Source organism: Schistocerca nitens, chromosome 3 (assembly GCF_023898315.1).
Source record: "Schistocerca nitens isolate TAMUIC-IGC-003100 chromosome 3, iqSchNite1.1, whole genome shotgun sequence".
Taxonomy (NCBI): domain Eukaryota; kingdom Metazoa; phylum Arthropoda; class Insecta; order Orthoptera; family Acrididae; genus Schistocerca; species Schistocerca nitens.
Genome location: NC_064616.1, coordinates 963,850,452 through 963,864,984, shown reverse-complemented (window position 1 = coordinate 963,864,984; position 14,533 = coordinate 963,850,452). Strand labels below are relative to the sequence as shown.

The 14,533-nt window shown below is 41.6% G+C and overlaps 1 protein-coding gene across 5 annotated transcripts in view; it reads left to right on the top strand.

Moving 5' to 3' along the window:
- The window catches only part of LOC126249031 (molybdopterin synthase catalytic subunit-like), a 121,844-nt gene that overhangs the window by 76,359 nt on the left and 30,952 nt on the right, over positions 1-14,533 (top strand). For all 5 annotated transcript variants that reach the window (XM_049950642.1, XM_049950645.1, XM_049950641.1 and 2 more), the window contains one exon: positions 10,885-11,047. In XM_049950642.1, the coding sequence (XP_049806599.1) occupies positions 10,885-11,047 (163 nt within the window). The remainder of the gene's footprint in view (positions 1-10,884; positions 11,048-14,533) is intronic.

Genomic DNA, 14,533 nt, shown 5'->3' with positions numbered 1-14,533 from the left:
AACTGGCTTGGAGTGTATTGCAAGTTCGAGTATGCCAATGGTAAGCCTTTCAGTGCAGTTGTGTAGAGTAGAGAGTAGCAACACCATCTACATTCTGCATATACGGAAAGATTACACAGGGGATTTCTCATTTAGAAATAACTTTTTATTGCTAGTTGTTTGTGCCTCATGTAATGAGGAGAAATGTCTATCACCACATGTTGAATTTTGACCATGGCAGGACTGTGGTCTTTGAAGATTGTGGTTTGTCGTTATGCGATATGGCTGTTTGCTTTGGTCATGATCCCATGACTGTCCTGTGAATATGAAAGTGATGGGTTCATGAGAGTCATACTCCACACTATGCAGCATCTCAACGAACCTATCGAAGTAGTTCCTGAGAGGATGGACATAATGTTCACTCAGCCATGCAAGATCATTCTGCTATGTTGTGTTCCTTGAATTCGGATAGTGTTTGTTTGCAGCAAGACAAGTATCCACACAGGTAATGCGATGATGTCTGGAGCACCACAGATTGTTGACACAGTGACCATTGCTGCAGTTACCCTTGACATAGCAGCAGAGTAGAGTGCACCAACAGTGGAGCACCCAATGACAACACTGGACATCATTTCATATGAGTCCCAGTTCTGCGTACAGCATCATGATGTAAGAATTTGAGTGTGAACACTCTGAGGAAAATAAGTGTTATCACATTACATTCATTGTCAATATATGGTCTGAGCACCTGGTGTAATTTTATAGGATGCCATTGAGTACATATTACCTCTGGTTCACATGGAAGGTAATTTGGACAGCAGGTATTACTTTCTGCCATCTTGAGGTCGGTGAGTGTACCCGATCTTTGAGATACCTGTGTCCTCATTTTCAACAAGATAATGCAAGACTATCCATTGCCTCTGCAGTGCTGACCTGCCTCGACATGGAAGGTGATCGACTGTGGGCCTAGCCAGCACACTCTGTAAATCACACAACAATTGAAAACATCTGGTCATGGATTACTGAGAGACTAGCACTCCACCACTTTCCAGCCACTATAATGGATAAATTCTGGTGTGGAGTTGAAGCAGCAGCCTGGAGTGATGTAGCCATATATGTCATCCAGGCTGAGTTTGACTCAATGCCCAACTGGGTTAGAGGCATTGTCACAGCTCTGTGTACTAGATTCCATAACCTGTATAACCCCAAATCACATAAAAATTTAATCATGCGTTCTTTGTATTCTACTGGATACACAAATGGCCATCAGAAAAAAGCTGTAGAAAATTTGAAAGAAACTAATAAATAAGGAGAATCCTATTTGGACTCAGAAAAGATGTTTGTAAACACAAGAAGGGTGTAACTTAGCAAAATGAAAAGATTCAGGATCAAGACCAAGACTAACAGTTAAATGTATACAGAGCACCTATAAAGAGTGAGAGTTCTCAATAAGCAAACAAAAAGAGGTCAGTGAATAAAGAAGAAAGGGGAAACGATACTCAAACAAAAGAAATCACTAAATAAAGAGACCCCTAAACAAATAAGGTTGATCACTAAACAAGGAAAGAGGGATTGCTGACAAAAGAAAATTATCCCAAAACAAAGGTTGAAGTGATTCTTCAATTTCTCTCAGTGTACTTCATGAAAAAGAGTTCACAGGTGAACAGCCAGACATTAGTGTCCAACAGACACAATATCAGCAGTTCCCGTACTCAAATCTCAGTGGATTTTTTAATGACGCAGTCCTAGTATTTGGGTGTCTGTGTAAGTGCCTTGTTTTGATCGTAATTCATTCTGTGTAGTTCCGAGAGGCAATGTTCAACAACCATCAACATGTTAGGCTGATGCAGTCTGGTGTGTTGTTGATGTTCTTGGCAACAATCTTCGATAGTATGCACCGTTTGACCAATGTAAGTCATGCCACATTCACAGGCAATCTGGTAAACTCCGGATTTCCATAGTCCTAGATTGTTCTTGACATTACCAAGCAGTGCCTGTGTCTTAATTGGTGTGCGGAAGACAGTTTCCACTTGATGTTTTTGAAGAATTCGACCTATCTTTCCCAATAAAGCGTCATTGAACAGAATGAATGCTGTGCCCTCATCCTGCTGAGGTTCCTCTTCTATTTACTCCAGTTGTACAGTCAGTGTGGGACAGAGCTCTCCAAATTTGTGTCTTTGTGTAGCCATTTTCTGGAAAATCGATCTCAGATGTACAAGTTCTTGGTTAAGGCTCTCATTGTCAGACAGGGTATGAGCCCTGTGAACCGATGTTTTGAGGATGCCGTTCCTCTGTGCTGGATGGTGGCTGCTGTTTGTATGTAAATAAACGTTGGTGTGCATCTTCTTACAGTACACACTCTGGCCCAATGTGCCATGTGCTCTTCTTTTAACCAGAGCATACAGAAAATGGAGCACTCCATCCACTTTGACTTCCATGGTAAACTTGATGTTCTCGTGTATGTAACTGAAATGTATGAGGAAACCGTTCAACTTGTCTCTACCATGTGGCCATATGACATATGTCATCACCATAGTGGAAGAAACAGGTAGGTTTCCACTGTGGTGAATCCAGGGCTTCCTCCTCAAAATGTTCCATGAACAAGTTGGCAATGACTGGTGAAAGTGGACTCTCCATGGATACTCCTCCTGACTGCTTCTAATATCCACCATTGAAGAGAAAATATGTTGACATCAGGTCATGCCTAAAAAGGTTGCTCGTCTCTGCGTCAAACTTCTGACCAATAAGTTCCAAGGATTCCTGTATAGGCACCCTTGTGAATAGAGAGACAACATCGGAACTCACAAGGATGTTTGAATCACGAAGTCTGAAGTTGTTAAGATGCACGACAAAATCCACTGAGTCAACAGTTAGGCGTAAAGGCACTCCCTCTTTGTGTACCTTCAGGAGTCCGTAAAGTCTCGGCAAACACATGCTCTCTGTCATAGCTTCTTCAAAACATTGCCTGGTAAGCTGGATTCTTTGAGAAGAGCTGCGGTCTTCCACTCCACTCTCTTGGTAGGATCAGTGTTGACCTTCTGATATGCACTGACTTCTAGCAAACCACACATTTCCTCGATGTAATCGTGATGAGATAAGATCACAGTTGTGTTGCCTTTGTCGGCTGGTAAGACTACAATATCTTTGTCTTCTCGTAGCTCCTTTATAGCCACCCTCTCCCTGCTAGAGATGTTCGGTTTCACAGGTTTAGTTTGCATGTGAGGTTGACAGGTTTTGCGACATACTTCTTCAGCTGATTCAGGTGGAAGTCGTGCAGTTGCCTGGTCCACTGCACTGATGATATCCATGATAGGTGCTGCTTTAGGAGTTGGTGTGAAGTTGAGTCCTCTCTTAAGAACTGAGAGCGCGTCATCATCCAGTTGCCTGGCTTTGAGATTACTGATAGTCTTGCAGAGCCTCAAGAGGTTGTCGTTCTTATAAATGCTCAAATTTTGAGGTTTGTTGCCCAGTGGCCTTTCTTTGTGCAGAGTCCCCTGTGGCCCATCTGACACAATCAATCCATTCCCATGTCCAGGTGATGAGCTGGTTGGCCAGCTGTAGATGTAGTTTGAGAAGTTATCTGTTAGTCGAGTCGAGGCACCAGCGAATAAAACTTATTCTTTCACAAGCCACGGCAAGGCTGGCACATTTCCTGATTCTACTGGCTGTGTCAATGTGATGCCCCACCTTTGCGAATTTTGCCACCACACACACTTCACGGCATCTTATGAGGAATGCAAATGCACTCAGTAAACAGCTTCTCTGGTGCCGCAACTTGTCAAGTCTTTTCATGCTGCGATACATCTCCCCCCTGTAAAGGTATGTAATGTGATTCTTCAGTTTCTCCCAGCGTACTTCATGATGAAAGAATTCTTGGGTGAACAGCAAGGTGTTAAGTGTCCAATGGGCACAATATTTCGGCAAGTGACCATGTTGCCATCATCAGGTGCACTGTCGAACTGACTGCCGAGTTGCCGGCATCGGCCTTTTATCTCCTCCCTCTCTCCAGGTTTTCCGAAAATGGTCTGCGCCCATGTGCGGAGCACCCAACATCCAATCCGTTCTTGGTCCCCCCTCAGGGGCGCATGCTGGCAGTGTGTTCTTAGTGTTTCTGCCTGTACTCTAAGTCAGCTCATGTTGGGCTGTCTTCTTTTTCCTTTTAATCAGATTCAAAGCAGGTTCCCAGGTCTAAGAATGTAACTGCTATCTTGGGTGATCAGTGGTTTGTGTACTTAAATCTTTAATGACACAGTCCCAGTATTTGGACATCTGTGTAAGAACTATCATTCTGTGTAATTCCGAGAGGCAATGTTCAGCAACAGACGACTTGTTAGGCTGCTGCAGTCTGGTGTGCCATTGATGTTCTTGACAATGATCTTCGATAGTACGCGCACCGTTTGACCTTTGTAAGTCGTGCCACATTCGCAGGTGATCTGGTAGATTTCGGATTTCCGTAGTCCTCGATCGTCCTTGGGCAGAACACAGTCTCCACTTGATGTTTTTGAAGAATTCGACCTATCTTTCCCACTAAAGCGCCACAGAACGGAATAAATGCCGTTCCCCATTCTGCTGAGGTTCCTCTTCTGTTTCCTCTGGTTGTACAGTCAGTGTGGGACATAGAGCTCTCCAACTTTGCTTCTCTGTGTAGCCGTTTTCTGGGAAACCGACATCAGATGTTCAAGTTCTTCGTTAAGGTTATCATTGTCAGATAGGTTATGGGCCCCATGGCTAGACTGTGGGTGCATAGTGTATAAATCATTGTGACTTGTGTACCTGAAGACCATTCACACTATCCACCATGATGGGATCAGTCTGCCCATGGATACTCACAGGACCAGCCCATACTTAGTCTGCGCTGAGGTCGGGGCACCACTGATCACCATCCGGTGGGAACTCCTCATGGTGTGTCAAGCCTATAAGATGCTCACTGCTCCCAGTTGACGAGCAAACTGTACTGTTGCGTGTCCAGCTGTCAAACACATTTTCTCAACTCATGCTTGAGGAGTCACCTGAAGCGTGTCACCTCTATAGTAATATGTTTAAATTGTTGTTATATAGTTTGCAATTATAATATTGCAGTATTGGAACAGTGTGTTAGATAGTAAACATTTTGTCCTATGTGCACACCACTACTAGTGGTCTCAGGGGCTGTCACTTGGTAGCTACTGGTGAGCCCCAGCATTAGTTCTCTTTGCACTGCTCATTGTAACTTGTCTGATGTGTGCTAAAGTTAGCTGAATTACCAGTTGGATTGTTTGGTGTGGTTGTTCCACACATGCATAAATAACTATATTCAGTCACTTGTGAAGACAGTATGTAACTTTGTATCCTTCTACAACATGCATTATTCTCGTACTCTTGCTGTGCTGGTATTACTGTTGTACATCTGCTGTGATTTTATTTCCATAGAATGGTTTGAGAATGGACACAAGTCCAAAACCAGTCACCATCAATAAATAAAGGAGACTTCCTACTGCAACTTACAACTGTATTCCAACCATTTCTTTCACTAACACATCAAGTGAACATTCTACAGATTTCTTCCCTTAGATAATCCACAGCTAAATGAGTAGCTTCCATGAGTAATATCCATACAGAAATATGGTTCTCACTGTGTGTGTTTTATGAGAGAGAAAAGCTCCATCCACTGTAAAATAATAAAGAAATTTGTAGTCTTCTTCTAGAAAAAGGTGCAAGTTCCAGAAGCAGTAGTGCGCCTCCAAACAATGATTTATCAACAATACACTTTACCACTACTAGTCATTTCCTTTCCTATTCCACTCACAAATAGAGTGAGGGAAAAATGACTATCTACATGCCTCTTTACGAGCCCTAATTTCTCTTATCTTCATGGTACGTACACAAAATGTACATTGGCAGCAGTAGAATCATCCTGCAGTCAGCTTCAAATGCAGGTTCTCTAAATTTTCTCAAGAGCGTTCCACGAAAAGAATGTTGCCTTCCATCCAGGGATTTCTATTTTAGTTCCCAAAACATCCCCATCATGCTTGTGTATTGTTTGAACCTACCAGTAGTAAATCTAGCAGCCTGCCTCTGAATTTCTTCAGCATCTTCCTTTAATCCGACCGGGTGCAGATCGCAAACACTCAAGCGGTACTCAAGAATGGGTCATACTAGTGTCCTATATGTGGTCTCCTTTACTGAGAAACCACACTTTCCCAAAGTTCTCCCAGTACACTGAGGTCAAAGCTTCACCTTTCCTATTACAGTCCTTTCGTGCTTGTTCCATTTCATATCGCTTTGCAACATTAAGCCTAGATATTTAATAAGTGTGACTGTGTCAAGCAGCATACTACTAATTCTGTATTCGAACAATATGTATATGCTTTTCCTACTCATCTGCATTAACTTACAATTTTCTACATTTAGAGCTAGCTGTCATTCATCACACCACCTAGAAATTTTTTCTAAATCATTTTGTTTCCTCTTACAATCACTCAACGATGTCACCTTCCCGTACCTCACACTATCTCTGGTAACCTACACTAAAGTGACAAAAGTCGTGAGGTACATCCCAGTATCATGCCCGACCTCCTTTTGCCAGCCGTAGTGCAGAAACTCGGGACTCCACAAGCGATTGGATATTCCCTGCAGAAATATTGAGCCATGCTCCCTTTGTAGTGGATCATAATTGCTAAAATGTTGCTGGTGCTGGATTCTGCACATGAACTAACCACTCAATTATGTCCCATAAATGTCAGGGCTATCTGGTGGGTCAAATCATTCGCTTGAACTGTCGAGAATGTTCTTCAAACCAGTCACGAGCTATTGTGGACCTGTGACATGGCGCATTGTCATCCATAAAAATTCCATCATTGTTTGGTTGGAAATGGTCTCCAAGTAGTTGAACATAACAATATCCAACCAATAATCAGTGCAGTTGGATCAGAGGATCCAGTCCATTCCATGTAAACACAGCCCACACCATTATGGAGCCACTACCAGCTTGCACAGTGCCTTGCTGACAACTTGGGTACCTCACTTTGTGGGGTCTGCACCACATTCAAACCCTACCATTATCTCTCACCAACTGAAATTGGGACTTACATGAGCAGTCCATGGTCTTCCAGTCATCTGGGGTCCAACCGATATGGTCATGAGCCCAGGAGAGGCGCTGCAGACAATGTCATTCTGTTAGCAAAGGCACTTGTGTCGATCATCTGCTGCCATAGCCCATTAATGCCAAAATTTTTCCACAAGTTTGTCGTACATTCCACATTGATTTCTGCTGTTATATCGTGCAGTGTTGCTTGTCTGTTAACACTGACAAATCTATGTAGATGCTGCAGCTGCTCTTGGTCATTAAGTGAAGGCTGTTGGCCACTGTGTTGTCCGTGGTGAGAGGTAATGCCTGAAGTTTGGTATTCTCGGCACACTGTTGACACTGTGAATCTCAGAATATTGAATTCCCAAATGACTTCTGAAATGGAATTTCCCATGCATCTAGCTCCAACTACCATTCCGTGTTCAAAGTCTGTTAATTAATGTTGTGCAGCCATAATCACATCAGAAACCTTCCACAAGTGTCATTTGAGTACAAATGACAGCTCCGCCAATGCACTGCCGTTTTACACCTTATTTACGGGATACAACAACCATCTGTATTATGTGCATATCGCTATCCCATGACTATGGTCACCTCAGTGTACCATATGCTTGTATCTTCATTAAAAGTCTACCATGTGGTACTGTGTCAAATGATTTTAGGAAATCTAAGAATATGGAATCTGCCTGTTGCCCTTAATCCATTGTTCGCAGGGTATGACGTGAGAAGTGGGTAAATTGAGTTTTGTGTAAGTATTGCAATCTGAAACTATGCTGATTTGTGGACAGAAGCTTTTCTGTCACAAGGAAATTTATTATATTGGATCTGAGAATATGTTCAGGAATTCTTTAGCAGACTGGTGTTGACGATACTGATCTGTAATTTTGTGGGTCTGTTGTTTTACCATTCTTATATACAGGAGGTATCTGTGCTTTTTCCAGTCACTTGGAACTTTGCACTGGGCAAGAGATTTGTGATAAATGCAAGTTAAGGAAGGTGCCAGTGCCACAGAGGACTTTTTGTAAAACTGAATTGAAATTCTGTCTGGACCTGGCAACTTAATTGTTTTCAACTCTTCAGTTATTTCTCTATGCCAAGGATATTTCTGTCCCCTCCATATGGGAGTCTGTGTGACAGTCAAACAACAGTATGTTTGTACAGTTATCCTGGGTGAACAGTTTCTTATATGTGAAATTTAAAACTTTGGCTTTCATTTTGCTGTCTTCTACTGCCACACCAGACTGGCCAGTTAGTCACTGACCAACTTAGTGACTTAATGAAGGACCAGAATTTTCCCAGGTTTTGATATACAGTCCATGAATTGCTAAATGTCTCACAGCTTAATATTTTGCATTTCAGCTAGCTTTCGGTTCCGAGAATAACTTGAGCACAAGAAATTTCCTGGAGGGCCATACATTTGGGAACTTTATTACAAATACTTTGACAATTTACTAATAAAATTTTGTAGTCGAAGTATCTTTACTCTGAATGGGGTCTGATTTTGATACCTGTATGTCGTGTACAAGTGTTCATCAGAGTACCTCAAACTAACACCCAGCCTAAAAATCCCCATGTGCATTCCACACGTACTCTTCTATCTGAGTAGCTGCTTCCTGTGTGTAGTGCCCCCTGATCTATCAAGGGGAGTCGTACGATAACCAACTCAATGATGCAGGTCCAGAAATCTGCAGTCAAGACTGTCACAGAGTCGATAGAGCCTTTGGTTTAGAGCCTCCACTCAGCTCCAAACCAAAGGATCCTGATCAACTATGGGAACAATGCTGCAAATTGCAAGCTCTGTTTGCATGCTTCATGCAGGGTCGGCAGTCTTTTCCTCCAGCTGCCTGTTTAAACTGAGGATGATCTCAGAACCCAAGAAACTGGTTCTTTGGTGCCAATGTGAGCCACAACTTGCAGAGGATTACACCATGCATGCTCGATAGCGACAGGCAAGGCCGCCTCCGCATCTCGGATGAGGCCCCCCCCCCCTCCCCCCAACAGACATTCTAAGTGTACATTGATTTTCTTACCAGCCCTGAACACTATTTCCCTAACAAGCTTGATAATTGGCCTAACATTGGAGCTCCCGATAACTAAGAAAACCCTGTCCCCATGCGTCTTCTCAGACTCTGCTGAAGGAACAGCCACCTGTGCACACACACACAGGGCGAACAGGAGAGGTGAGACAGCCCGTCTCCCCATTGGCCCTCCGTCTTGGGCAACATAAACGCATACCACCTGTCACACAACCTGCTGTGAGAGCAGATCCACTGCATTGGGTGCAGTAGGAGGGGCCTCAGAAGCAGGACCCGTAGACGAAACAAGGAACACCTGAGGTGTGCTACGTTACGTGATGCGCCAGATTCCTCGCCACTGCTACATCCCAAAGCAGCAGCCTGAATACAACTGACTGTAGCCAAAAGCGCATTCAGCTCTTTGCAAACTGCGGTCAGCTCTCCTGCGTTCACACAAAGCTTGCACACATCATACCCATCCTAGCATGGCTAACTGAAGAAGTAAACTATATAAACACAGACAGAAACGAAGATATGCAGCTTGTTACACTCCTGATGTGTCACCAATGGTACACTGATGTTTTAGTGATCCATATAGCTAGCTGTTCAGAAGAAATGACTACAGTACTACAGACTCCCAGACCCAACACTTATGGTTACAAAACCTGAGATTAAACCTCTTAAACAGAAAACATGCACAAAATGTAATAAATATGCTGCTAAGAAAATACAGAAAAAGCTAAATACATAACTTGGTGCTATGCAGGTGTGTAATAGGTGACTGCTGGAGTCTGACTTTCCATCAGTGTTGTGGCTATACTCCCCAATGTTAATAGATAAAAATTATTCGTCAATGGCAATCAAGGCTACTGATTGTAATTATAAAATTTTGATCTAGGTTTAGCTGGAGCTTTAACTCAAGCTGTTTATTCCAGATTTATTGAGGTGATGACAGTAAATATTCAGGAACCTGAAGACAACCAGATGGTATCAGGCGTCATGAGCGAAGAGCTAGTTCCTTAAAAGATATGGTGCCTAGAACACTGTGACAACTTACTTAGAGAAAACACACCTCAGTTAATTGTAGTACCGAAGTTTGTTTTATGGAAGCAGGCAACACAGCAAACATATCCCAGATTTTTTTATGGAAGCAAGCAACACAACAAACATACTCCACACCTTTGAAAGCAATAATTTTAAACTGTTATTAGATTAGATTAGATTTACTTTCATTCCAATTGATCCGTAGTGAGGAGGTCCTCCAGGATGTGGAACATGTCAGAAAAACAACAATACATGACAAATATTTACAATTAAAACAAATAAGCTAATGTACCATTCCACAGGTCCCAAGTGGAATGATCGTCATTTTTTAATGAACACTAAGAGTAATTTTACAAATACTAATGCACTGAATTTAAAATAAAAAAGTTTTTTATTTATTTATAAGGTAATACAACTACTGTAATACTTATTTACAATGAACACATTACTGCACTGAAATGGTGCAGAAGTTAGATTATACTAACACACACACACACACACACACACACACACACACACACACAAATTTTCAATGAACACATTACTGCACTGAAATTGTGCAGAAGTTATGTTGTACTTATATACAAATCAGTTATGATACTGGTGTGTGTAAATATGTCATTGCATGTACACCACTACATGAGTCAGTCATATTGTTTTACTTTATGGCTACACCTGAATTGATTCTGTGCATATCTGAATAAATTTATATTTATTTTCAAGTTTTAAAATCATTATTGAAACATTGTACTTATTTGATGGAATAATTTGTATTTTCAGATTGACTATAGAATAAAGGCGTTCTTAGCACGCAAACGGGCTGAACTTGATGTACAGAATGTTGAAGAATATTGTCTTCATATTGGAATGAATCCAAATGTGTGTGCACGTGTTGATGCAACAGTTCATCAACACAGAAAGCGAAAGAAGAGAAAATTTGAGTGTAAGTATATACAGTGTGTCTTTATTAGAATCCTACTCCTATATTCCACTTCTGAGTAAATTTACAGTCAGATTGTTCAGAAACAGGCTCAAATAGAGGAGTTGATGGTATTACGATGTAGATGTTGGAACAGAGTAATAATATTTCTTAGTTTTTAAGACTCATAGTTTAAAAAATGTGTTTGTCAACATATCAGTTGCATACATAATAATGAGAACTTCTTAGCCGTTTGGTCAGGACTTTGTATCTTTTGAATTATGTAGACTATATTGTTCCACATATTGCCCAAGGAGAAGTTAATCTTGTCTCACCATGTTGTATGCAGCTGTATAAATTCATCAAAAGTTCGATATTTCCACATGTAAACCCATGTCATTTTCAAGGCATGAACCGTTTAAGTCCTAAAATTACAGTAACTGTTACTTCTCAAGATATCGATGGTTTTCGATGTTATCGGTCAGCATTCACTGGACTCATTCACAGAGGATGGTGAATTGTTTGCTTGTTCAATGGATTATAATTGCGGTCTCTCACTGTAATGTCGAACGAGTTATTTTACATTCATAATGCCCATTAACAGTGAAAAATATGACAACTTGCTGACCATTTTTATGATAGTCTTTTACATTAGTCTTTTCTACCTTTAATTGCTTTTTACGCGTAGTGGTCACACTTACCTATAGTCACACACACACACACACACACACACACACACACACACACATTTTTAAAAATTCTGTTAGGTAGAGGTTGAAATTACTTTGGTTGTGTATTAAATTTTTACTTATAATACAGTTAAAATCACAGTAAATGATAATTATTGCAAGCAGTTTCAATTATCTTGTCATTAGACAATTGTTATTTTAAGAAAAACTGCACTTCATGTCTCCAGAAAGCTGTGTCAGCTGCTCTAGCCTCCTGACATCACTCAGAGTAAATCTGTAGAGCAGTGGACGCAACATCGTCAAGACATGAATTAATATTTCTCTCATGACAATTGTTCAAAATTAGTTTTGATATATACTATTCCCCTCATAAATTTGAACGTATAATACAGTGTACTCTAGACAAATGAGCCTGACTGTTGTCCGCAGCAATGCAGTTCGGCAATGTGGACATTGTTTGCCTGCTCTCTACCAAAGGACCTGAGGACGGCCCAAGAACCCAAGTGGCAGGCACTCATTGCCCTCGCCTCGATAGCTGCTGGCAAGTTCTCCTCCATGTCATGAACGAGGACCCCACCCCCCAACATATTGAGTGTACACTGGCATTCTTTCCCACCCTGCCTGCTATTTCCCTTTGCCCTCTGCACTTTTCTGACTGGGCACGAAAATTGGCCACTGGCTCAACAGGAGAGCTATCCCATGCTGGCTCAGAAGTATTATTAATAGTGGGTAGCACCTCATGCCTTTTGCTAAGGTGAAAGGAGCCAGCCATGCAGCCTGTTCCCTCTTTCACTTTCCGTCCAGTGACACGTGAACCCGTCACTGTCCACTACTTACTCTTGAGTGAAGATGCGCTGGTCAGATGTTGCATACCTGAAGATGCAGCGACAAACAGGTCACCAGGGGATTTCAGTGGCACCAAAGGTATTGCATTCTCAACATGTGTGCGCTGATGCTGTTGTAACTTTGTGCAGTTACCAGGCACCTGTAGACCATGGCCAATGCAGATTCTAGCTGTTTATGGACAGCAGTCAGTTCTCACAACCACCACAGTTCCTATCCATATTGTATGTGTAAAAAAAACTGAATAAGATCTCAAAAAATAGAAACAAAACTTCACGAGTAACTGAAAAAGTACAAACAGCCCTTTGAAAAATAGAAAATTACCTGACTATTGTGCTACTGAGATAGGTATAATTGCAAAATATAAATGATGAGAATAAACAAACACTAAAATCTGCTCTGCAGAGTTCTCAGCATAGGCCAAGATCGCAAGAGCCACAAGCTCTTAATCCTTCATCATCATCATCATCATCATCATCATCATCATCATCCTCATTTAAGACTGATCATGCTTTTCAGTGTTCAGTCTGGAGCATAGCCCCCTTATAAAATTCCTCCATGATCCCCTATTCAGTGCTAACATTGGTGCCTCTTCTGATGTTAAACCTATTACTTCAAAATCATTCTTAACCGAATCCAGGTACCTTCTCCTTGGTCTGCCCCAACTCCTCCTACCCTCTACTGCTGAACCCATGAGTCTCTTCGGTAACCTTGCTTCTCCCATGTGTGTAACATGACCCCACCATCTAAGCCGGTTCGCCCTGACTGCTACATCTATAGAGTTCATTCCCAGTTTTTCTTTGATTTCCTCATTGTGGACGCCCTCCTGCCATTGTTCCCATCTACTAGTACCTGCAATCATCCTAGCTACTTTCATATCCGTAACCTCAACCTTGTTGATAAGGTAACCTGAATCCACCCAGCTTTCGCTCCCATACAACAAAGTTGGTCGAAAGATTGAACGGTGCACAGATAACTTAGTCTTGGTACTGACTTCCTTCTTGCAGAAGAGAGTAGATCGTAGCTGAGCGCTCACTGCATTAGCTTTGCTACACCTTGCTTCCAGTTCTTTCACTATGTTGCCATCCTGTGAGAATATGCATCATAAGTACTTGAAACCATCCACCTGTTCTAACTTTGTTCCTCCTATTTGGCACTCAATCCATTTATATTTCTTTCCCACTGACATTACTTTTGTTTTGGAGATGCTAATCTTCATACCATAGTCCTTACATTTCTGATTTACCTCTGAAATATTACTTTGCAAACTTTCAATCGAATCTGCCATCACAACTAAGTCATCCGCATATGCAAGACTGCTTATTTTGTGTTCACATATCTTAATCTCACCCAGCCAGCCTATTGTTTTCAACATATGATCCATAAATAATATGAACAACAGTGGAGACAGGTTGCAGCCTTGTCTTACCCCTGAAACTACTCTGAACCATGAACTCAATGTACCGTCAACTCGAACTGCTGCCTGACTATCCAGGTAAAGACCTTTAATTGCTTGCAAAAGTTTGCCTCCTATTCCATAATCTCGTAAAGCAGACAATAACTTCCTCCTAGGAACCCAGTCATATGCCTTTTCTAGATCTATAAAGCATAGATACAATTCCCTGTTCCACTCATAACACTTCTCCATTATTTGCCGTAAGCTAAAGATCTGGTCCTGACAACCTCTAAGAGGCCTAAACCCACACTGATTTTCATCCAGTTTGTCCTCAACTAATACTCACACTTTCCTTTCAACAATACCCGAGAAGATTTTACCCACAATGCTGATTAAAGAGATACCTCTGTAGTTGTTACAATCTTTTCTGTTTCCATGTTTAAAGATTGGTGTGATTACTGCTTTTGTCCAGTCTGATGGAACCTGTCCCGACTCCCAGGCCATTTCAATTATCCTGTGTAGCCATTTAAGACCTGACATTCCACTGTATTTGATGAGTTCCGACTTAATTTCATTCACCCC